General features: G+C 34.4%; 1 protein-coding gene across 2 annotated transcripts in view; it reads left to right on the top strand.

Annotated features, from left to right (window-relative positions):
• The window catches only part of TNPO1 (transportin 1), a 40,353-nt gene that overhangs the window by 3,880 nt on the left and 12,235 nt on the right, over positions 1 to 24,238 (top strand). For both annotated transcript variants that reach the window (XM_081942955.1, XM_081942956.1), the window contains exons 3-20: positions 1,074 to 1,149; positions 2,758 to 2,907; positions 4,407 to 4,513; positions 5,494 to 5,627; positions 7,999 to 8,080; positions 8,922 to 9,044; positions 12,461 to 12,579; positions 13,808 to 13,868; positions 14,869 to 15,037; positions 15,641 to 15,793; positions 19,123 to 19,348; positions 19,681 to 19,852; positions 20,513 to 20,599; positions 21,079 to 21,186; positions 21,371 to 21,529; positions 21,613 to 21,700; positions 23,491 to 23,589; positions 23,745 to 23,840. In XM_081942955.1, the coding sequence (XP_081799081.1) occupies positions 1,074 to 1,149; positions 2,758 to 2,907; positions 4,407 to 4,513; positions 5,494 to 5,627; positions 7,999 to 8,080; positions 8,922 to 9,044; positions 12,461 to 12,579; positions 13,808 to 13,868; positions 14,869 to 15,037; positions 15,641 to 15,793; positions 19,123 to 19,348; positions 19,681 to 19,852; positions 20,513 to 20,599; positions 21,079 to 21,186; positions 21,371 to 21,529; positions 21,613 to 21,700; positions 23,491 to 23,589; positions 23,745 to 23,840 (2,209 nt within the window). The remainder of the gene's footprint in view (positions 1 to 1,073; positions 1,150 to 2,757; positions 2,908 to 4,406; positions 4,514 to 5,493; positions 5,628 to 7,998; positions 8,081 to 8,921; positions 9,045 to 12,460; positions 12,580 to 13,807; positions 13,869 to 14,868; positions 15,038 to 15,640; positions 15,794 to 19,122; positions 19,349 to 19,680; positions 19,853 to 20,512; positions 20,600 to 21,078; positions 21,187 to 21,370; positions 21,530 to 21,612; positions 21,701 to 23,490; positions 23,590 to 23,744; positions 23,841 to 24,238) is intronic.

Genomic DNA, 24,238 nt, shown 5'->3' with positions numbered 1-24,238 from the left:
ACCAGGAGGCAATTAAGAATCAGTCTGTTACACTTTACTACTAACATTTGAAAACAATGTATTACAGGAGATAGATTGATATTATTTATATTAAATTAATTCTGCTTGAAAGTTCCCTGAATATATCTGCCATCTTAAATAGGAGAAGTAATTGAGAAGAATTTTATGTGCATCCAATAGAGAACAGTGCTATACTAAACAACTGCTATGCTGTAGTGGTTAATGCATGGGATTGTCCGTGAGAAGACCCTGGTTCTAGTCTTAGGTCTGACCCATGATGAATTGCATGTTTTTGGATTAGTCTCACACTCTCAACCTAATCTATCTCAGAGGATTGTTATTGCAGGGGGGTTGGGGTGGAGAAAGAGTTACTTGTTGAATTCCTGAAGGCAAAATGGGTTAGAACAGTGTTTCTCAAACTTGGCGACTTTAAGTCCTGTGGACTTCAACTCCCAGAATTCCCCAGCCAGCTATGCTGGCTGGGGGATTCTGGGAGTTGAAGTCCACAGGACTTAAAGTCGCCAAGTTTGAGAAACACTGGGTTAGAATGTAGTATTAAAGGCTAATTCTGCCCACAGCTTGAAGTTCAATCCCGACTGGCTTTAGGTTGACTCAGCCTTCCATCCTTTCCAGGTCAGCAAATGGAGGACCCAAATTGTTGGGTGTAATATGCTGGCATTTGTAAACTGCTTAGAGTACTGTAAAGAACTATGGAGCAGTATATAAGTCTAAGTGCTATTGCTATTATTAATTATAAAGATAATTCTTTATAGGAAAAAAGAGACACAGAATCAGTTTTGCATTCTGCTTGGAACTTTGCCATTTCTACTGTTACTAATAGCTTTGGGATAAAAAATACCAGTCATTAGCAAGTAAGAATATATAAGATCTATTTTGAATTAGCTTTTTATATGGCAGTTGTGGTCCTGATTACATTTAGTTGGTAATTAGATTGCTGAATTTCTACTAATGGTGTTTTGGGGGAAAAAACAATTTAAATTAGTTTCACTCATATTTGATGCAATTTTGCAGTGCTTCATATCTTACATGAAATACCTTTAACAAAACTTTAGAAACTGGAACAACTCAATCAATATCCAGACTTCAATAACTACCTGATATTTGTTCTTACAAAGCTAAAAACTGAAGGTGAGTTTTATGTTGCTTGTACCCAGTAATTACATAACTAGACAAATTAGGCCAGAATTTCAAAGTACTTTATTCACCAAGATTTCATTGATTGTTCAGTTCACCAGACTAAAATATTTTTCTTTAATCCATGAACAAGAACAATTGCTCAGAAATAAATGGAATTCATTTTCAAATAAATCTGTTTCGAATAATATAATACATATATTGGACAGTACCAACCTGAATTCTAATAATTGTTAAAAATTGTGCTAAAATATCCTTCCATGATCAGGTGTTCTGAAACCCTGGATGTAATCCAAAACCATATTATTCCTGTTATATAAGAAAGAAGATTCTAATGGATATGGTTATGAGGATGATGGAATTAATTATACAGTTGTAGCCTGAGTCCAAATCTTGAAACATTTTCCAAAATAAGTTATTTTGTTCGGGCTGTCTAAAATAACAGTTTAATTAATTTATTATATATGTAATAATTTTCATATACATTAAATTGGATTATGTATATTAAATAACATTGCATCTACGGGCTACAATTCATATCACTTGAAAATGCCATTATAAAAGTCATTTGTATCATTTTGTGTAATGAATCTATGAAATAATTTGCATGATACAGTAATAAATAAAAATGAATTAAATCAGTGAAAAAATAGTCCATTCCACTTGAAGATAGTCCATTAAGATCTGGTAAATTGAAATTTAATTGTATTGTTTTTGTTTTGTATATGATTGAAAATTAAAATTTAATTGTATCTTTTTTAAAGTGTATGCATAATGTCTTGATTTTGAATTGGAGCTTAAAATAGCTCTTTTGACTTTACTGTAAGTACTGATTATATTGCAACCATTCTGGAAACATTTGGCGCTTCAACTGTAGGTTGGAATATAATTTTGAACAATCCTGACGAATGGAACAATCCATTTCAAGTTTGAAATGTTATCTATGTCTCAAATTCTAAATAGAGCATTGTGTTTCAGGAGATACTGTAGTAAAAGTATATCCATTCTTTTTTGAAAACTGCCACAGAAAACTGGATATATGTGCTTGGTAGTATGAATGCTGTCACAGAATACCTTGATAAAGCAGAAAGTACATTGCAAGACAAAGTGTTCTTGCTTTTATAAAATAAATTTTCTTGCTTTTTTTTGGTATAATGATCTCAGTGGTCATAGGTTTTCCTATTAGGTTCCTTTAACATAATCTTGGGAATCCTAAAGGTGCTTTTTCAAGAAGCAACTGGACTTTCTGGTTTTTCTTTGAAGACGTTTCGCTTTCTTCCAAGCTTCTTAGATGAGAATTAAAACATCTTCAAAGAAAAACCAAGAAGTCCAGTTGTCTCTTGAAAAAGCATCTTTGGGACAACCATGACCTGGATGACTGAGAATCTCCACAGACAATCTTGGGAAATACTGGCAAACTGTAATATATCTACGGAGTCATACAATTTAATGTTGTATTGTAATATTAAATAGTGTAAGTGTGTGTTTGTGTTGGTACTTGCACTTCATGAAATCAAGCATTTCATGTTTCGAATTGTGCTTGCTCTTAAGTAGGTATATGGAATATATAACCTAAATGACTTTTCTTTAAACTTATTACAGATGAACCAACAAGATCACTAAGTGGTCTTATTTTGAAGAATAATGTCAAAGCTCACTTTCACAACTTTCCTAATGGAGTAACTGACTTCATTAAAAGTGAGTGCTTAAACAATATTGGTGATTCCTCTCCACTAATCAGAGCCACTGTAGGTGAGTCATGAATATTTATATTATGTTTCTTTATGCTAAATAAACAAATTGTAAAATACAAATGATAACAAACAGTTTTTAATTGTGATGTTATAAAGGACTGAGTCTTTTTGTTTTGTTTAAAAATAATTGTGTGGGTAATCGATTGGTTCAGATATAGATGTTAGATGGCTATTATACTATTATATATAATCATCATTTATTTAATATTTATTTACAACAAATGTATTCCAAGTCTTCTGCTTTTAATTTGTTTCATGATAAAAGTGTAGATAATTATTTTAGCTACTTTAGATATAGGATAACATGACAATATTAAATCCTCATGCATATTATCAGAAAAAATATTTTTAATCTTAAAATATCTTCAGTATAAAAAGTTGTCTTCATTGACACAGGATCACTGTTCTGCTTCAGGGAATATGATTTGAAGATAGAAGAACCTTAAAAGAAATATATGAAAACACAGGAAAGGACTTGTTACAAACATAGATGCAAATATTAGCTTTAATGTTACTTACTACCTTGGGATTTATGATGTGGTTTTCATGCAAAATTCTTATTTTTTTCCTTTATAATATTTCAACTTAGTGTCTTCCAGTCTCATTGATAATAAGGAAGTTGTAGTTTGCAATACATGAAAACCGTATGTTCTCCATTCTTGTCTTAAATAAGCAACAGTTTTCCTCTGTATTTATGTCAGCAGATCCACCTAAATATTCTACAAATTCCCAAATCTTTGGGGAAAGTGAGAGGTATTTTGGAGAAAATTTGGATATGTTTGTGGGAATTAAAACAAGGGAATCCCTGTTGCACGAACAGAATTTACCTTATATGCTTATTTCATTGCCATAATGGTTTCTACCTCCAGAATATAGAATTCGAGTATCTCTGCTTATCAATAGATGAGAAAGGCAACTGTTGACCATTCAGATGCTGCTGTATTAAATCAGCTATATTAGCGATAGTAGAATTGGAGACTTGATATATTTGAAGGGTGAAAGTTGATCACCAAAGAACTGCCTTTGGTTCTTAGCTTCAGCCATTGAGCAGATTTTCTCATTCCTAAAGTGCTTCTGGGCGGGAGGGCAGAGTGTTTCGCTGCCACTACTACCGGTTCACCCGATCTGGGCCGAACCGGGAGCAACCCACCTCTGCTTAAGTGTATGTTCTAACCCTATAAGTAGAATTGCATATGTCATCGACTTGTCTACTGTTAAGGTAATGTTTTATGGCTTCAAGAAATCTGAGAAGAATACAAGGACACTTTTTTGCAGATTAGGTTTCCACTCAGCTTGAATATCAGTCTATACTTATGTCTAAAATGTATGTGTGTATATAAATCTTTACAAGCAGACATGCTTTATCTAGTCACTTAAAGAGATAAGTTTTTTAATCTTTTCTGTTGGTCATTCTTATTTATGTATTAATTTTTATATTGTTACATTAAAGCAACTTATTATCAATAACTTTTTTACATTTCTTCAAACAAATTCAAGGTATCTTGATTACAACCATTGCCTCAAAAGGAGAATTGCAGAACTGGCCTGAACTTTTACCAAAGCTTTGTAGCCTGCTTGATTCTGAAGACTACAATACTTGTGAGGTAAAAGTTTACCTTTTCTAATTAAATATGTATTTTTATTTTATTTGGAATAGGTCTGGTAATTACTATTTTTACTACTTTTATTTCTTTCTACCTGGAACGCTTGAGGGTGGATTGGGCTGAGAAAGAGTGACTGGTTCAAAGTCACCCAGCCAGCTTTCACGCCTGAGGCAGGACTAGAACTCGCTGTTTTCCAGTTTCTAGCCTGGAGCCTTATCAACTAAACCAACCTGGCTCTCAGTGATCTTTTACAGCAGATATGGGAAGATTTTCTTAGATTCTGTCATGAACCTTGTTTCTATCTTTTTTTTACCAGCAACAATGCTTCTTTGAAAAGAAGAAGTATACTCTTTCTTCCACCTGTTAATGGAAATGTATGATCAGAATTAAATCATAGGCAGCTTCTCCCGAAATGATCATAGTGTTCAGTATATTATTAAGCTATTTTTGACTTTTTGATTAATTTTCTAACAATTCTTATTGAAGAAAATAACTTGTATTAGCAAGAGCCCAGCTAGATTAGGGCCTAGCGCTGTGTTTCAATACCATATCACTATCTAATAGGATCTAGCATGTATTTTCTGTCTTTTCACTACTCTGTGAATCATCCTTCTGCTGGCAATCTGGCAATCCTTCCCTTTTAGTCTTTTGGAAGTCTGAAGAGGGCTTGTCCTTACCCCAGGGATTGGGGTCAGGTAGGATGGGATCCTGTGGATTATTTTGTTGGAGGCATCCAAGTGAGATGGCTAAGTGCCTTTTTCTTTTGGTTTTATTGTTTTTATTGTGTCTTGGTTTTATTGTTGTTTTGAGCTGTTAGCATTCTGTTCTAAGAGGGGTAGCCATAGATATCTTTTAAGTAAATAAGATGTCAGTTGTATTTGGAATTCAGCCTGCAGTGAGAAAAGGAGGTAATTTTTGAAAGTAACAATGAGTCTGATATCATTATAAAAATATCAAAAAGACAAACATTTATCTTGTAGGGTGCATTTGGAGCTCTTCAGAAGATCTGCGAAGATTCAGCTGAAATCTTAGACAGTGATGCTTTAGATCGTCCCCTTAATATCATGATCCCCAAGTTTCTACAATTCTTCAAGCACAGCAGTCCAAAAATAAGGTAAAGTTCCCTAGTTAATTATTTGAAAAGTTTTCAGGAAAGAATTTTGTTGAACTGTTGAAATTTATTTATTTTAGTTTCTTTGATCATACATTTATACACAACTCAGGGTAGTTTACAAAGGTTAAAAAAATAATAGAAATTAATTGAAGCACAAATAGGTATGGCCAGGCCAAGCAAACCAAGTAGTGGGCTGAAAGACTTATGAAATAAGCAGGGTCTTCAGGGCTCTTTTGAAGGCAGACCAGCATAAGGCTATGCAGACCTTGGAAGAAAGGTATTCTAGAGGGCAGTCTCCACAACAGAAAAAGCATCCTCCTGTGCTCCTTTAGATGGCATTTTAAATATAGATGGGACCTGAATGCCTACCCTGTTGGATCTGACCAAATGGGCAGAGACAATTGGAGACAGGTGATCCTTGAAATATCCATGCCCTGTGCCTTACAGAGCTTTTTAGATGGCAATCAGCACTTTAAATTGCACCCAGAAACCCAGTAATAATCTATACATTTTTCCTAGCTTTCTGAGTTATTTTCTTTGCATAATCTGATTTATTTTAATCTAGGTTTGGGGCATGAATATAATTCTTTGCTTTTACTTTTCAGATCTCAACATATTGTAAAAACATTTCTATTGACATAACTGTAAATATTTTTTTCTGAACTGGAAAAATCATTTCATCATTGTCTTTAAGACAGTTCGTGTTCCACAAGTTATTCTTGTGACATGTGATATTGAACTGTTTACCTGAAAGGTGACTAAATTTGCATTTTGGATATTATCAGGCAGTAATAACTTGAACTTTAGATGACAGCACCTACCATTTTACTAGCCCTTAGAGATCAATAAATCTATCTATATCTATCTATCTAAAAATGTCTGTGTGTATGTTCTGGAACGCCTCGAGCAATTTCAACCAAACTTGGTACACAGACGATTTACTCTCTGGAAACAAATACTATGGGGGTAAGATACCCCTAACGTCCCCTGGGGTATGTTTTCTGTTATAATACAGCCTGTTGTGCCTTAAAATGGCTTCTACTGTACTGCCGTAAAATGGCTTCTACTGTATAGCACAGTGGAGTGCCATGGTAACAGTTTCACAGTACTCCACAAGGGGGCTTCCTCTGGTAAGGGGGAAAATCCAACATTAGAAATTACATTTGGTCTGGACATTTTCCCCCTATAAATAAATATTTATAGGGGGAAAATGGGTTATCAGCACTAGTACTTGATAAAAAGGAAGGTATCCAACCAGAGTTTCTTCTACTAAGTAAGTCTAATATCTAATAAATAACAGTATGGCTATAAAACTACAAGTAGTCCGTAAGTTACAACAGTAATTAGGCTTGATATTTCCATCGTTAAGCATATACGTTTAATACAGAAATAAGATGCAAAGAAGTATGACATCAGATGATTGCATCACTTAGCAACCACAGTTCCAGGCATTTTCATTGCTGTTGTTAATTGAATTCCATTGGTCATTATCCAAGGACAAACCACAATCCAAGCCATTCCAAGCTTAGTCCCTCCCAAGGCCTGAACTTCAGTTTTTTCTAAGGAGTTGCCTCTCTTTCCACTCACCTCAACTGTCTGTTTTCCCATCTATGCATTTTTGGCTCCCTGCACCCCACAGGGCAGTGAACAGCACCAGAATTTCATGACTGTGGTGCTGTTTGCCACTCTGCAACTCAGGCTTCTTGGCTCACTCCTGAACCACAGTACAAAGGAAGCCTCAGCCCGGCCCAGTAGCATGGTGTGTGCACCTACTTCAGGAAGCCCCAGCCTGTCCCAACAAAGTAGTGCAGATCTGCTGCCCCAGCCAATGCCTCTGCTGATAAGGTATGCTTGCCCTCGCCCTTTGTGAGGTACCAACAGCCATTTTTGTTACTAATAGGAGCAAGAAGACTGCGAGGGTCAGCTAGTGTGCAAGGGCCATGAAGTGCAGGGTACTAAAAGAGCCTAGATGGAGCAAGAAGGTAGAGGGGTGGGGAAGTTTAAGGGGACCGGCAGTTCTAAGCTTGTCAGGCTGCCAAGTGCCCACATTTTAATCACATGGCCACAGGTTGCTGCAACGGTTGTAACTTCAGGGACTGGTTGTAACTCCTTCATTCAGCACTACCGTAAGTTTGGCCACTGAACAAATGATTGTCAAGTGAAAACTACCTATATAACTAATACAGATTGTTTTTGACATTTCTGAAACTTCCAGACATGCAATAAAACTACATGCTTTATTCATAATATTAAATATCAAGTTATTTTTCCCTTTGCAAAAAGATTGATGCTGAGTTTAATTCTAAGTAGTGGTAAATTTATTCCTTCAGCTTTTTACAGTAATATATATATATTTACATTATGTTTATAGGTCCCATGCAGTTGCTTGTGTCAATCAGTTTATCATCAGTAGAACTCAAGCCCTTATGCTGCACATTGATGGATTTATTGAGGTGGGTGATTCATATTTGAGTGTACCTCTTGTAGATAATTACGATATATTTCTCTTTTCCTGAATGCCATTTTCCATTGCTTCAAAATAGTTCCATTTGGGTTGAAGAGAGAGCAAGTGGACAGTAATATTCCTTTTTTTTCCTTGATAAAGAGTGGCAACAATTACAAAAAAACTACTTAAAAAACCCATGCAAGTAACTATAAAAATTGAGAATTTTCTTTCAGTTAATAATTGAGTTGTTTTTTTAGATATTTCTAGAGCCCAAATTTTCTGACTTTTTATTAATGTCTAGCCAAACAAATGGCCTAAATAATATCCGTTTCTCTGACTTCCAGCTATGCTGGTGTCTGGTTGATGAGGGTAATAAAGGTAACATCACTTTGTCTACTTTTAAACTTCCTATTCTCTGTGCTGGCAGGGTTGATTGATATAGCTGTTTGCTTGTAAATAAATGTGCCCGCAATACATAGCAACCACTTTTATTTGTAATTAGCTGATCTGAATGATGTTGAGCATTAGAAGAGACAGCTTCCTATATAAATTAATACAGTTCTGTCTCATCTACTAAAAGTATCTAAGCTGAGAAAGCTTTATTCATGGTTTAGATTTTGTTATGTTTATAATGCAGTAAAAATGTATGCATTGTTGAATTAAAAGAATAAATATTGTTCTACAACAATGAGGTCTAGAAAACTCTTTAAGTCCTTCATTTTTTCCAAATAATATAGACCACTGAAAGAATGATATTGGTAATATGGATTTTAGTTCATAGTTTATTTATCTATCCATTCATCCATCCATTAAACACTTTTTGGGTTTTTTTAATTCCCCTTTAACAGAATCTGTTTGCATTGGCTGGAGATGAGGAGCCTGAAGTACGTAAAAATGTTTGTCGGGCTCTGGTAATGCTGCTGGAAGTTAGAATGGACCGTTTACTTCCTCATATGATTAGTATTGTTGAGGTAATGTATTTTATAAAATGTTTTAAGATGATAACGTTCATTGAATTAGGGATTTTTGCCAGATGCAACTTTTCCATTATTAAATATATGAAAATGCTTGAAAATCAAATTTGTAATTCAGAATTATTTCTTAATGTCCTACTTATGTTTGCCTATTAGTCTATTTTCTCTTAAGAGCACATGCATGCGTCTGTTGTTTATTGTTTTAGTATACAGCACAAAAGTATACAAAAAGAATAGAAAATCAGTCATTTTTCAAATATTGTTGATCACAAAATCATGTCATAAACACAGTAAATATATCTAATTACTAGTAATTACTAATTACTAAAACTGATCTAATATTATAAATCCAAACTGCCCTTAACTTTCCATCAGAAAAGAATACTCATTTGCATAACGTGTAATCGGTAACTCCATAGTGCTTCCTACTGGTTCTTTCTACTACATCTTTCAAAATCATATTCACATCTTTTTCTTACCAAAACCATATTAACAAATGTGGAAATAAAAAATAAGAAGCAAAAATAGTATGATAGTGAAGAAGTCCCATAGCAAGTGACATGTTCATTGTTTTCTTTTTCCAGTATAATGAAGTTGACTGTTTAGGACATTCTCTGAGATCTCCAATAAATATATTTTGTTAACTAAAATTCATCTTAAGTTCATTAGAAGTATATGCCATATTGTTTAAAATCCGTAACCAATATTTGCTTAAAACGTAGTATTTATATAATTTGTTCCAAATATTTGCAGATATTTTTGTACACCTTAGCAATACATTTTAATCCTGCTCCCACTCACAGCGAGATGAACAGCAAACAAATTTAAAGAAAGAAGGAAATTTATTATGTAAAAATGAGTTTTTGTTAAAGATACAGCATCAGGTTTATACTGTCAGTTTAATAAATATTGTTTACTCTTGGAAGGACCCTAAGTATGATATCTGAAAAAAAATCTGCATGTAAAAAACTAATTTGCTGTATTTTGTGGAAAAAGAGGATTTTTGTGGCAGCAATCTGAAATCACATGCACACACAAAAGAAAAAAAAAACTGTAAAGACTCTCTTCAAAAAACAAAACAAACCCCAAAAAAGAAATAGGAAAAGAGAATATTGTTATTAGGACATCAAATCCTCTATTTTCAGTCTCTTCCAGTAATTACATAGAATGAAAATATAGAGTAGGAACTAGCTCCAAAGCAAAGGTGACTCATCTTCTAGAAAAGAAAAAAAAAGAAAACATTGGAAAAGACTTATGTCGTTACTTTAGATGATTCCAAAATAGTAAAATTTATATAGCTTCTGCATTAAAACATTTCATCCTGGAATCCAAGAATAAACAACAAGAATAGCAATACAAGAAGAAAAAGGTTTCCCCACTTTTGGTTAAATATCAAATTAGTTTTACTAAATAAGTTCCCTACTGAATTCTTATGCGTAGAGGTAATCCTCTGCTTATAACTGAAAGTTTAGTGACTGTTCAAAGTTACAACGGACTTCATTGGAGGTACTTACAGTCTAGATTTGAATTATGATGGTCAGACACACACACACAAACACACACACACACAGTCATTTGCAGCATCCTGTGCTTATGTGCCCATTTTTTAGGATAGATTTGCTACAAACCACAATTTACTTCCTGTTTTTGGCAAAACTAGTCCATACCAAATCATTGGTTTGCTTAACGACCATTGCTGAAAACGTTGCAAAATCAGGTTAGTCACCTGCCACTGTCACTACTTAAGACTAATGGTTCCATTATGGTCGTAACTCGGAAGAGTATATGTACATTTATTTATAATTTACCATTGACCTTGCTTGGTGTTTTAAAGCTTGTTTAGGAATTATAAGATATTTCTATGAACATACTGAAGACAGACATTTCATCTTGAACTTTCTCAATTATTTTGCATTGTATATTATAATTTTCAAGCTAAGACTGATGTGAATCTCTCACTATAATTTTTTGCACTCTTGCTACTGCGTGATTCCAAATATATCCCTCCTTCAGGTCCCAAATGTTCCAGTAGACATACAAAATGAAGTCTTTATATGCATAGATTTGGTTTTTCTAAAAGTTTATAAATTATGAGGAATTGCTTTTAAAGTGATAAGCAATTACATATAGTTTTCTTTTCGGAATAAGTTTAACTGCAGACTTTCCATTGTTCTTCAACTTACTTGAGCTACGCATCGCCTGGATCGTAAGTGTGTAAACTGCAGGATATTATGACAATGGAATTCTGATGATTAGGCTATAAGTCCACTTGTTCAGCGTTGTCATACCTTTAAGCCATTGATGAACAAGTGATGATAGTCTTAAGGGCTACTTTAATATAAAACAATACAAGTCATTACTGTGAATATGCAGATTTAAATATTGCCTGCACATTGTCATGCTTTATTTTTAACATTAGATTGCAACGAGAAGCGTTGGTGTGAGCTAAGCCATAGTTAGTTATAGTCTGCCTTGATCAGCAAATATTTCTGTAACCACAGCAATTAGGTTTTCAATTATTAGTGGCAGCATTGTGAAAATAGATGGCTGCTTTATATTAAGGTTGATGAAAAATTCATTAACTGTTTGTTTAAGGTAAACTTTCCTAACTTGCTATATTGAAATACAACCCAAAATCCATTTACATTTCAGTACGTGGGTTTTTTCCGATCGTACAGTGAGGTTCTACTGTCAAAAATTGAAACTATCTTTTGGAGAACTATATACAAAAACATGACATCAAATACTATAAAACCCCCATTATATTACTTGCAACAAATGGACATGCTTTGCAGTTTTATATAAAATGTGCATGAAAACACAATTTTTCTTGCAAAATTTAAAAACTATTCTTAGTTGGAAATTGGACAAACTCTACTTGAGTTTAAAAAGTGAAAAACAACGGAAACAAGTACTGAACTATACGAGAACCAGCACAAAACATTCCACTTTTCAAACTTCATAATATAATAATAGCAGGCAGTCAGGAAAATCAGTTTGTAATATAATAAATATTTTAAAATTACCAATACAGTACAGGGCACATGTGGTATTTGATTATGCAGTAATAAAATGGGGGAGTCTAGGAAAACAAACAATACTGATTGCTGCTTCTAGGAGAATTGGCAGTATTCTGGAAAAAAATGTTTTATTAAATATTGAGGAATTGGAGATTGAATGCCAAAATATTATTCTACTGGGACAAATTTGCATAAGGCAAAGAGAGAGTTTTATTTTTAGCAGCCGGAATATAGACAAAAGTATCTGTGATCTATAATTATTCCTATATTAAAAACCCATTTTTCAAATTATCCATATGATAATAGAATGTTATATGAAAGGGTTTTAATTACATTGTGTTTTCAAATGTACCCAGTTTCTGTTTCTTTTTACTTTCTTACCATAACATGTAGTACATGCTGCAAAGAACTCAGGACCAAGATGAAAATGTGGCTTTGGAGGCTTGTGAATTCTGGCTGACTTTGGCTGAACAGCCAATTTGTAAAGATGTATTGTATCGACATCTTACAAAGTAAGTTTATTTTCCCTTTAATATTCTATTAGCTTATTTGAAATGTATGTGCATGGTTATCTCATTATGTCTTTAAAAACTTAAAATTGTTTCATGAAACTTGTATAGTCATTTGGAACATTTAAATTGAGATGGTAATTGTACCTATGTACTTACCCATGGACGCATACTAACTTGACACATATTTTTGCTTGCTAATAGTTTTTATGAAAGTTATAAAAGCCAGTAATATCAGTGAGAACTTTCATGTGGCACAATCAAGGGAATGTCTGTTACTCCATGAAAATACTTCATGCTTTTTCCACACTGTATAACACAACTGCAGACCATTTCACTCTTGTTTGTTTTAAAATGTCTGTGTTGTATAAACTGAATATAATTGCTTCTTTTGTCTAGGGAAAGAAGCCATATTTGTGAGGGAGTCAAATTTTCTTTTACCATTTATTTAGCAAATGTGTGATTCCAACTGGTTAACAGTATAAATAAATTCTCAATCAAACATAACAGTAAATATAATCAAGCCAAGGTATCCATTTCCTTCTTTCCCTGAAAGCTCTCCAGGACAATTCCATCTTTATTAGTTATTGGAAAATCATTAGATACAATACCTGATAGGTGGCCCAGGGAAGAGACAGGGGCCATCTCTGAAACCCCTGTTGCTGCACTCTCACTTTGCTAAAATGGTGGATTCATTAATAATTTATGCAGCAAGAAGCGTATTAGGTAGATTACACTTCAAATAAATTATCCTGAAAACAACTGATAGCCAAGCTTTACATGGATATAAATTAAAACTAACACTTTGAATTGCACCTATCAACTAATTAGAAACAAATGCGGGGCCTGCAACAGGCAACTAAATGACTATGATTGCTTTTGCACACTAGATATAGTCCATTTGACTGTGAAATGTATATATGTGTATATATGCATATATATAATCAAAGAAACACTTTAGTATCCTGAAATATTTTACATTTCAAATAATCTAAATTTGATAGTTCGTGGATTTTAAAACATGCTATTTTTAATTTGATTTAAAATAAACCCATGTCTTTTATCTAGGCTCAAATCTTTGACTATTAAAGTGAGCACACATTATCTCAGCATTTTCTGTTAAATAATTTGCATGGATTTGATTGGTATTTGAAAATTTTAAAGAATGTGAACTCCTGCTTATACAACTTTAGGATTTGATATTCAATTATTTAATTTTTTTTCTATGTAGGTTGATACCTGTCCTTGTAAATGGTATGAAATATTCAGAAATAGATATCATTCTGCTGAAGGTAGGAATAACTATACTTTGCCTCCAATACCTGTGATTTTTTAAATATTTCTGTACATCAAGCAAAATGTGACAAGTTTCAGTACAGAACTATATCCATTTTATTTGAAATTAGCACCTTTATATACCCAATAAAAGAATATCTTCTGAAGAGATACTGTTGTATTTAGAAGCTAATAACTTCTGATCAAAATACATGATTTGGTGATTGTCTAAGTGAACCAAAGTTGAGACAACTTCTATGTAATAAAAAGTGAAATCAATATTAATTTGATTGCACACTTGTTTTTTATTTACCGTTACTTACAAATACAAATCAGGGATGCGGTGTCTCAGTGGCTAAGGCACTGAGCTTGTCGATCAGAAAAGTCAGCAATTCAGCGGTTTGAATCCCTAGTGCTTCGTAACGGAGTGAGCTCCCATTTCTTGTCCCAGCTTCTGCCAACGTAGCAGTTTGAAAGCATGTAAAAATGCAAGTAGAAAAATAGGGACCACCTTGGTGGGAAGATAACAGCGTTCCATGCATCTTCAGCATTTAGTCATGCTGGCCACATGACCACGGAGACGTCTTCAGACAGCACTGGCTCTTTGGCTTTGAAACCAAACGGAGATGAGCACTCCCCCCTAGAGTCAGGAACGACTAGCACACATGTGCGAGGGGAACGTTTACCTTCACAAATACAAAATAAAGATTATATACTACGTACAGATTGTGCCAATTTTGATTCATTTAGAGATTATCAGAAGTATATAATTTGACCAGGTTATCCAAATTTTTGCCTATAACTTTTAAGTGTAGAATTGTATTAATAAAATTATTAGTGGTTTTTAGTAACATTTTGGTAAGTTATTTGCTACTTTCTACTTCTTAACCATTGCAAATTTAAACATACATTTGGTATTTTAATTAGCGTATAAAAGTTTGATATAGCATAGAAAGGGCCAGGGTATTGCTGAAACATCTCTTTCGCTTCATATTTTCCTCTTTGGTTTGATAATAGGGAGATGTTGAGGAAGATGAAGCAATTCCAGATAGTGAACAAGATATAAGACCTCGGTTTCACCGTTCCCGAACAGTAGCTCAGCAGCATGAAGAAGATGGTATTGAAGATGAGGAAGATGAGGAAGATGAGCTTGATGATGATGACACTATTTCTGACTGGAATTTAAGTATGCCACTTTCCCAAATGAAATAATGTAAAACTTATGAATATACCTTAAGCTTAATTTAAGAATTGTTCAGGTTGGGTCTGTTACATGGTTGCATTGTATATAAGATTTGGGTGCCATGATCTTATATTTAATGCCCCGACTCTTCCCCACATTAAAGGATTACAAAGTTGTAATTGTTGGTTGCATTATATACTGCCCAGATTTATGTTAGTGAGATCAGTAACTGATCGATAAATAAATAAAATATGGATTGCAAAGTTATAAGAGTTTAAACTCGCTTAACAAAAAAACTTGGAGCACTGTTCCCAACTGCAATATTTAAAAGGCATATGTTTGTGTGCTTTTTTTGCCATTTAATAAAATGTGGTAGTCTGAAAATGGGCTACCAGACTCCTCCTGAATGATTTGCCAACACAGACTTATAGGCCTCCTCATACAGTGTTTAGAATAGTAGCTTAATTTTCTTTGTATTTTGTTCTTTGTTACAATTTCTTCGTAATTTTCAACAAATAGCAAATTTGCTAATACTGCAAAATCAAGTGGAGAGAAGTTTTGAAAGCATAATAGACTATACAAAAAATGTATGTTACTTTTCTTTAGGGAAATGTTCAGCTGCTGCCCTTGATGTTCTTGCCAATGTATTCCGTGATGACCTGTTACCACATATTTTGCCCCTTCTAAAAGAATTGCTTTTTCATCCCGAATGGGTGGTGAAAGAATCAGGCATCCTTGTTCTAGGAGCAATTGCTGAAGGTAAATGATGTTTGAGGTTCATGTTGTACTTTGTTACTATTCATAGTGTGAAAGAAACTATGATAAATCTAAACATGGCGCATCACACAGAACGTATTTTTGCTGCAAGAAATATGAGAATGAGACATGCAAGGATAAGTGATGTGATGGCTTCATTTATATGTAATATATAAAATTTAATAACAGTTTAGTGACTAAACTGTTATTAAATTTCACGTATTACATATAAATGAAGCCATCACATCACTTATTCTAGTGGGATACTAGAGAGAAAATTCTAAATCTACCTGGAAGCAAATTTGAAAATGTTATTGTAGATGACTAGAAGTTAAATAGACCCATTCTAAACTACCAGTTTGCACAGTTATAGAGCTTCTTAGGTACATGGAATGTCTTCTATTTTAAATTACACTCCCCTGCGTGCATGCTCCAATGCCCCCATCCCAGATACCTTGGTGAAAATAATAAGTGTTGGAGATACACAAACAAATGTACCTGGATTGTTGTGGCTCTTCTCTGTAGCTTAGCTGCTTTCGTTTGCTGCCAGTTGATGAGCACAAAAGAGAAGGAGGCAAGTTCTCTGGTGGTTGAATTGATACATGCATGCTTATTTAGATGTGAGTGGATGTGCAAAGTGATGTGTAAGAGTAAAAAGGGAATGAGTTATGGAGAACAGAAAAAGGATTATTTTGGCATTTTCCTCATTAGTACTGGTGTTCCTGTCATTATCTTTTGCTCAGGAATGTGCAAAACATTTGAGAAATAATATAGTCCCCCTCCAGACTGTGCTTATTGCCAGCTTTTCCTGACAAGGAAGGGCTCTTTAATAAAGTTGTTCTCCATGGTCCCTTTTGTAAAAAGTACCTACCTTAGTCAAAAGATGAGTCCCCACTTAGTTTAATCTAGCAAGAGAAGTTAAGACTCATTTTTGTAAATACTGTGTGCATTCTAAAGTCTAGAATAGTGATGGCGAACCTTTTCAGCATCAAGTGCCCAAACCGGAATGAGTGTGCATGCATGTACATGTGCCAGAGCACCCAAACCCCAAAGACTAGCTGCCCCTTGCACATGCATGCGCTGGCCAGCTGGTCTTTGGGTTTCCGGCATGCACATGCGCACCGGCCAGCTGGTCTTCAGCTTTCTGGTACTCTGGTGCATGCGAAGACCAGAAGAGCAGCTGGCGACAGTGTGCATGCCCACAGAGAGGGCTCTGCGTGTCACCTCTGGCATGGGTGCCATAGGTTCGCCATCACAGGTCAAGAAGCAGGGGGAAAAAATAGGGGAAGTAATTTTGTTTCTTTCCAATTCCACATCAGAATTGTTTTCAACTAGACTATTTTTCAGCATCTCGATCCTTTGTTGAAGATATTAATAAATATAATTTTAATGGATTAATATGGATTAATATATTTTTTCATTTTGTTCAATCATGTCTGATTCTCGGGCACTGCATGGACAGGTCCCTGCAATTTTCTTCGCAAGGTTTTAATATGGATTCATTTTTTTTTTTCATTCTGTTCAATGATGTCTGATTCTCGGATACTGCATAGACAGGTCCCTGCAATTTTCTTGGCAAGGTTTTTTTCAGAAGTGGTTTATCATTGTTCCTTTCCTGGGTTTTTTTTCCCCCTTAAACTGGGATTAGAATTTGCAACTCTGCAAATTGATAACCAATTTTCTTTGAAATTGATGATGCAAAAATGTGAACAGTGACCCCTTACAGACAATTAATTTTATTCCCTAGCCAACTCTTCCCTAGCCAACGTTAGATTACTAATGGACATTCTGGATATACATTCAGAATAACTTAAATCAGCATTGGTAGGATTGTTGGATGCCGCAAAGGCATTTGCTCTGGTTCAATTGAAATTTTGAAACAAATTTTTAAATATGGACTTCCAGCATTTCTATTATGTGAATTACTATCGGCTTCAGTTACTACAAAATTGTATCTTGATCTGTTCAGAATCGTATTAAATTTGTCATCTTTTATCTGTTGATTTTTGATTTCATAGTGGAACTGGTTGTCTGCCATTTCAGAAAAATGGAAGACACATTGGGTATAAGAATGTCTGACCTTGAACCCAAATTGTTATTGTCCTTTGGAATGATTATTTTGGTGTTGGGATAATTAGCAAAAAGAGAATTAATGTTTATGTCTACATTCATTGGAGAGAAAGGGATTACAAGAGGGTAAGCTGGCAGTCCTTGCAACCATTTGCTTAGCAAGCATTTGAAGTTAAAATGGCACTGGAAAAAAGTTACATACAACTGGTTCTTGTGCTTATGTCCATTGCAGTATCCCCATAGTCATCTGATCAAAATTCAGGCTCTGGGCAATAGACAGGTATATACAATAGTTGCAGTATCCCATAATCATGTGATTACCATTTGCAACCTTTCCAGCAGGGTTCTGACATGCAAAATCAGGATTTGCTTAATAACTGCTTATCTGTGTATCTTTGCTCCTCCCTCCCTTCCAACAGTTCTCCATATTTTTTTCTATAAAAATTATGGCTGTGATAGACTATCATTTGGCATATATTTTTACTTCAAATTGTCTAGAAAATTCTGTAACAAAATCTACAATCCCAACCGAAAAATTGCAAGGCAATTATTTCTTTGAAAATCGTAGACAAGCATAATAATTTAATTACTGCAAGAAGAATTTGAGTGTCTAAAATCCAAAATATCAGTATTTTATTAAAATATTGCTTGATTTCACAAGTTAGTCCTTTATGCATTTGGAGGCCTCTCAAATTGTCACTTGAAATATGTTTTAGGTGATTATATGACTATTGTATTTTTATAAACAAATAGGACTATGTAATTATTGGCAATAATTTGAATAAAGAATTAGAATAGTAATAGGAAATTGGTGGCTAATGAGCTTAAAGTATATTAATTATCTTTTGTGTGCTTGTAAGCTGAGACTAATTCAATGAAATATTTTATTTGACATTTGTTATTCACAACAAAATTCAAAATAGTATGTGTCGTATGTTTGAAATATGAAATTGGTTATGCATGAAATTAAAAGTAAAATATGAAAATATTACTTAATAATATACAAACTTGTTATTTTGCTAGTCTGTTTTGGTTTAATAATATATTTGGTAATGTTTAATACAACATTGTGCAATACATTTCATTATACATTTTAATATTATAAGCTGCCTAGAGTTGCCTTGCAGTGAGATGTGCAGCAACTTTACTAAGTTGGTATATCAAGGACTACCTGTAATAATTAGTAATAATAGCAACTATATGATTACCAGATTGTTAAACTATTTCTTATTTCTTTCTTATTTCATTTTGTATTGCTATAGGTTGTATGCAGGGTATGATTCCATATCTTCCCGAACTAATCCCTCACCTTATTCAGTGCCTCTCTGATAAAAAGGCTCTTGTGCGCTCCATTACTTGTTGGACTCTTAGTCGCTATGCACATTGGGTAGTCAGTCAACCCCCAGACACTTACTTGAAGCCATTAATGACTGAGTTGCTAAAGCGTATCCTTGATAGTAACAAGAGAGTACAAGAAGCTGCCTGCAGGTAGGTCACAATATAGAAATGCTAGCCATGGCTCTCAAGGTACCTACTGCAGTCTACAGCATTGTTTTATTTATTTTTGTTGAGTAGCTCCTTTCTAGTTGACTGGAAAAGCCATTTGAGAACATTTTTAGCCATACTCCTGTAATTATATTTGCTTTTAACAGTTATGTTGTATTTGTTTTCTAAGGAAATTATAACTTTGTGTTAAATGTATAAAACTTTCAATTCCCTATATACTGTTAATAGATTTTTTAAAGCATTTATTGCTTTATTTAAAGAGGGAGAAGTACATTCCTTCATTCTGTAGACTAATGTTTTCTTTTGCCTTTTAGTGCCTTTGCTACTCTAGAAGAGGAGGCTTGTACAGAGCTTGTTCCTTATCTTGCTTATATACTTGATACTTTGGTATTTGCATTTAGTAAATACCAACATAAAAATCTGCTCATTCTTTATGATGCCATAGGAACTTTAGCAGATTCTGTAGGCCATCATCTAAACAAACCAGTAAGTATCGCCCATAATTACCTTGAGGTAAGATGATCCACCCTATAAATGATATAAATAAATAAATTGCATCTCTCAATTCTACAAAAAAACCCTTGACTTTTTATTCATTTCTTTACCAAGCATCCATTCTAGATAAGTTTTTTTTAGATTTGTTGCCCAAGTTATTCACCGCTTTCTTTATGAATATTCCAATTTTTTTTCTTTATATTAGGCTCTTAAGAAACATTATAAAATCTGACTTGAAAATTCATGAATAAAATGCTACATACCTAATAAAGCTTTAAAAAGTATGCCTAGATGTTTTCCTTATGATTGTTGAAATGCTTCAATGATAGTATCTCCATTATTTTGTCATAACTACAAGGAAGAAAGCATAAAGCAGGAATCAGTGATTCTTGGTGATTCCTGTTCCAGTCATTCCTGGAATAGATAGGACCATTTTGTAAACATCTTTCCTGCCCAGGGCCAACAAGTGACTGTCAACTATATGTTAATTTGGGAATGGGAGAAGAATTCCAGAGTCTAAATTGCTAAGAATGTTGTTGGGGAGTGGGCACTCAACTGCTGTCAATTCAAGGGAATCTACATAAATGCTAAAAAAAAACCTAAATAAAGTTTTGTAGAGCATAAATTCTGTGAAATTTTCATTGTCTACAGGAATACATCCAGATGCTTATGCCTCCATTAATCCAAAAATGGAACATGTTAAAGGATGAAGATAAAGATCTTTTCCCTTTATTAGAGGTAATTCATGCTGTTGTTATAAATAGTTCTCTGGCCTTTGTAAATCATCACTGTTTATATTTTCTTCCTTATGATGCCAGCCCCTTCTAAAAGGGGACTTGAGGTATCCTAATTCTGCATCCGTATAATTAGGACTAAGCCCCATTAGTTTCGTGAAGATCTTTGGACAAGACCTGATATGATTGCACCATAATGTGGCAGTTCTGAGAATTTTCTAGGAATTAGCTTTCTGTGAACTTGTAAGAATGTGTTTCTGAAGGAATTGTAGGATTAAACTGCAAAGATTCAATGGAGAGTTTCTCTGGTCTTGTGTGTTTAAGCATTATAATTGTGTCCCCGTACTGTTTCTTAATCTGTGAATACATGAGTTTATTTTATCTTTCAAAAGTTTCCCTTTTAAACAGAATTAAGATAGTAAATATATTTGACATACTATGTAATTGATAGACATGGTCCTTAATGTGTCTCCTGTATTTCAGTGCCTGTCTTCGGTTGCCACTGCCTTGCAATCTGGCTTCCTTCCATACTGTGAACCTGTCTACCAGCGCTGTGTGAATCTGGTACAAAAGACTCTTGCACAAGCCATGGTATTTTCTGTTGTCAGTTTTCATAGCATTAGAAAATGTAGTGTCAGTGGAATTTAAACTCCCTGATTGATTATAAAATTCTTTGATCAATTTGCTGGTTTGGGGAGTAAAAAGTAATGAAAATTATATATTGTAATATTGCATACTTAAAACTTTTAAACAATGATTGTTTTCTTTTTCTTAGTTGCATAATGCTCAACCAGATCAGTATGAAGCTCCAGATAAAGACTTCATGATTGTGGCTCTTGATTTACTAAGTGGTTTAGCTGAAGGACTTGGAGGCAACATTGAACAACTAGTGGCTCGGAGCAATATCCTGACACTGATGTACCAGTGTATGCAGGTGAGATAAATAATCTCATTCTCTTGTCTTGGTGTTGTTTTTATTTTCTAAATAAAAGCAAAGGCTTCTTTCTTTTCTCTTAGGATAAAATGCCTGAGGTACGGCAGAGTTCTTTTGCCTTGCTAGGGGATTTGACCAAGGCATGTTTTCAGCATGTGAAGCCCTGCATTGGTAGGTAACTTAATACTGCAATCTGTTATCATGTATAGTTTGAACTGCCACTTTCCTATGCCCAGGACTGCTGAAGACAGAGAAAACAATAGGAATAAATCCAAACATAAACACAGTGTACTTCTTCCATCTGTAGTGTTGTTTATTGCCCAAAACAAAATAAATAATTAGTACTTATAATTCCAGTTTACTGTCCTGTTATCTTTTTAATGGGTGTGAATATATCTTAATTAAATAATATACAATCTTGTTTATTTTAATGTTTTCTTTACAGTAATCACATAACTCTTTCACTTGACCCCATCCCTTATCTACACTGTTTTGAGACCTGATCACTGAACTTTGTTATGTTAAATCCTCTAAATAGCTTTGCTTTAATCCCCCCCCCCCCAAGTTTCTAGTCTTTCCTAAGAAGAGAAATGAGGAAGAGACAAAAATAACTCTTTGCCAAGCCTTCTTGGAAAGCCACTATAGACATGCTTCTCTGTTTCATCATAGCTTCTTTTCTCTGTTGCTCTTTTTTTTTTTTACCAACTAGTGTGCTCTGCAATTCTCCCTTCTTGATTCTGTATGTATTAGTTGGATCATCAATTGTGTTTCTTCCCCTCTGGTGATCCTCCTTTCTTTCTTGGTAACTGCAGCCAGCGTGTTTCTTAAAAGCATGAATCACGCCTCCAGTTGATTCAGAAGCACACAGCAGAAAGGATTTTTTAAAAATCTGCTTTCCTTGACAATTCCTTCACAGAAATCTTGCTCCACCTCAAATTAGATGTGATTACTCACAGGTATTTGAATTACACCAAGAATTTCTTAAATGTCTACAGGGCACGTCTAGTGCATTTGGCAAAAAGACAAAACTCCATCTTCAGACAAATTACAATACCATCAAAATCAGGCAGCACATCTTGTCACAAGAACCTTGAGGAGATTAAGCTTTTTTTCCATTGTATTTTGAGGTTTTTTAATGGAAGGAGAAAACAGTCAGTTGTGAAGGGGAGGGAGGGAAGGAAAGGAAGGAAGGATGCAGGTGATGGCAAGAGTGTTGGTTCTCTCTTCTTGCGATCTCAAGAATCCTTAATAACCAAATCATCATCACCAGCAGGCTTGTCTTACTGGTTTTCTTTATATTGGTGTCATTTTCTGATACATCTTTATCCAACAGAGAAGCTTTCTCTGTCTCTGTCTCTCTAAGTATTGTTACGAAATTTTGTTAGTCCTGCCTATTGGACAAATGGAAGGAGCACCCCAGTTTCCAAGATATCTTCTGTCCATTTTAGAAAATGACCTCTCTGTTGTAAGCCCCATGTTGCCTTCTCCTCCTGTTCAGATTTTAACGAAAATGCCCTATTGCCATTAGTAGTGACTAATATTTAAATCTCAATTTTTTACCCTGTTCTCTCATTTCAATACATATATTTTTCCTTTGGATTGCTGTGTGGTAAATTGTAAATGCCTGTTTTGATCAGATTTAGAATTTTCATCTATCTTCTGGCTGGATCCTAATAAATACTATGTTTGCTCCACTTCAGAAACTGCTATTGCATTTCAAAAAAAAAAAAAACCAAATGTACCCACATTCCCCTTGTCTGGAAGGAAGATTAATACATTGATATGTTTATAATGGGCTTTCCTGTTTGGAATCTGAACTTCTTTGTTGGAATGGTTTTATAAATATTGGGGAGATTAAAATGCCAAAGAATTTTCTGCTAAAATTATATTACGCTGCAGTTTTATGCTATGTTCTAGCAAAGGATAAATTTTAATGACAGGGCTTATTTGTGTTTTTTCAGCTGATTTCATGCCAATTTTGGGAACAAACCTAAACCCTGAGTTCATTTCTGTGTGTAACAATGCCACATGGGCAATTGGAGAAATTTCAATTCAGATGGGTGAGATTGGCTTTTTTTTTAATGCTAGTTTGAATTTTCAATTGTGTAGAATTTTCTTTGGTCTTGTAACCACTTATAAATTCTGTCAGCTGTGTTAATGTGCCTATAATGAAAAGTGATTTTTAATACATTGCTTGTGTGTTGTTTTTTTCTAGGTATAGAGATGCAGCCTTACGTCCCTATGGTTTTGCACCAGCTTGTAGAAATCATTAACAGACCCAACACACCAAAGACTTTGTTAGAAAACACAGGTACCCTACAACTGATCTGTTTGCAGTGACTTTTAAAATGTATTACACAAAATTGTAGGAAAACTCCATCAGTGTTAAAAGCAAGATGGATTTTAGATGCTTATTCAATCCAGTTGGTTTAATATAGTCCTTGACTTACAACTATTTGAAGTTACAACGTCACTGAAAAAAGTTACATATGACTTTTTTTCTACACTTAGGACCATTGCAGTATCCCCACGGTCACATGATCAAAATTTGGTACTCTGTTTCCCTAAAAATAAGACGAATCGGGCTTTTGAGCACATACGCTAAAATAAGCCCTCCCTGAAAATATTGCAACACAGCAGCAGCCATGAGGTGACCACGCTCACCTCCTCCTGCATGTCAAAAATAATAAGACCTCCCCGAAAATAAGG

This window comes from Natrix helvetica, assembly GCF_964273705.1.
Source record: "Natrix helvetica genome assembly, chromosome: 2".
NCBI classification, from domain to species: Eukaryota; Metazoa; Chordata; class Lepidosauria; order Squamata; family Natricidae; genus Natrix; species Natrix helvetica.
Note: the sequence above shows the minus strand (reverse complement) of the source record. Positions and strands in the feature narration are given on the sequence as shown.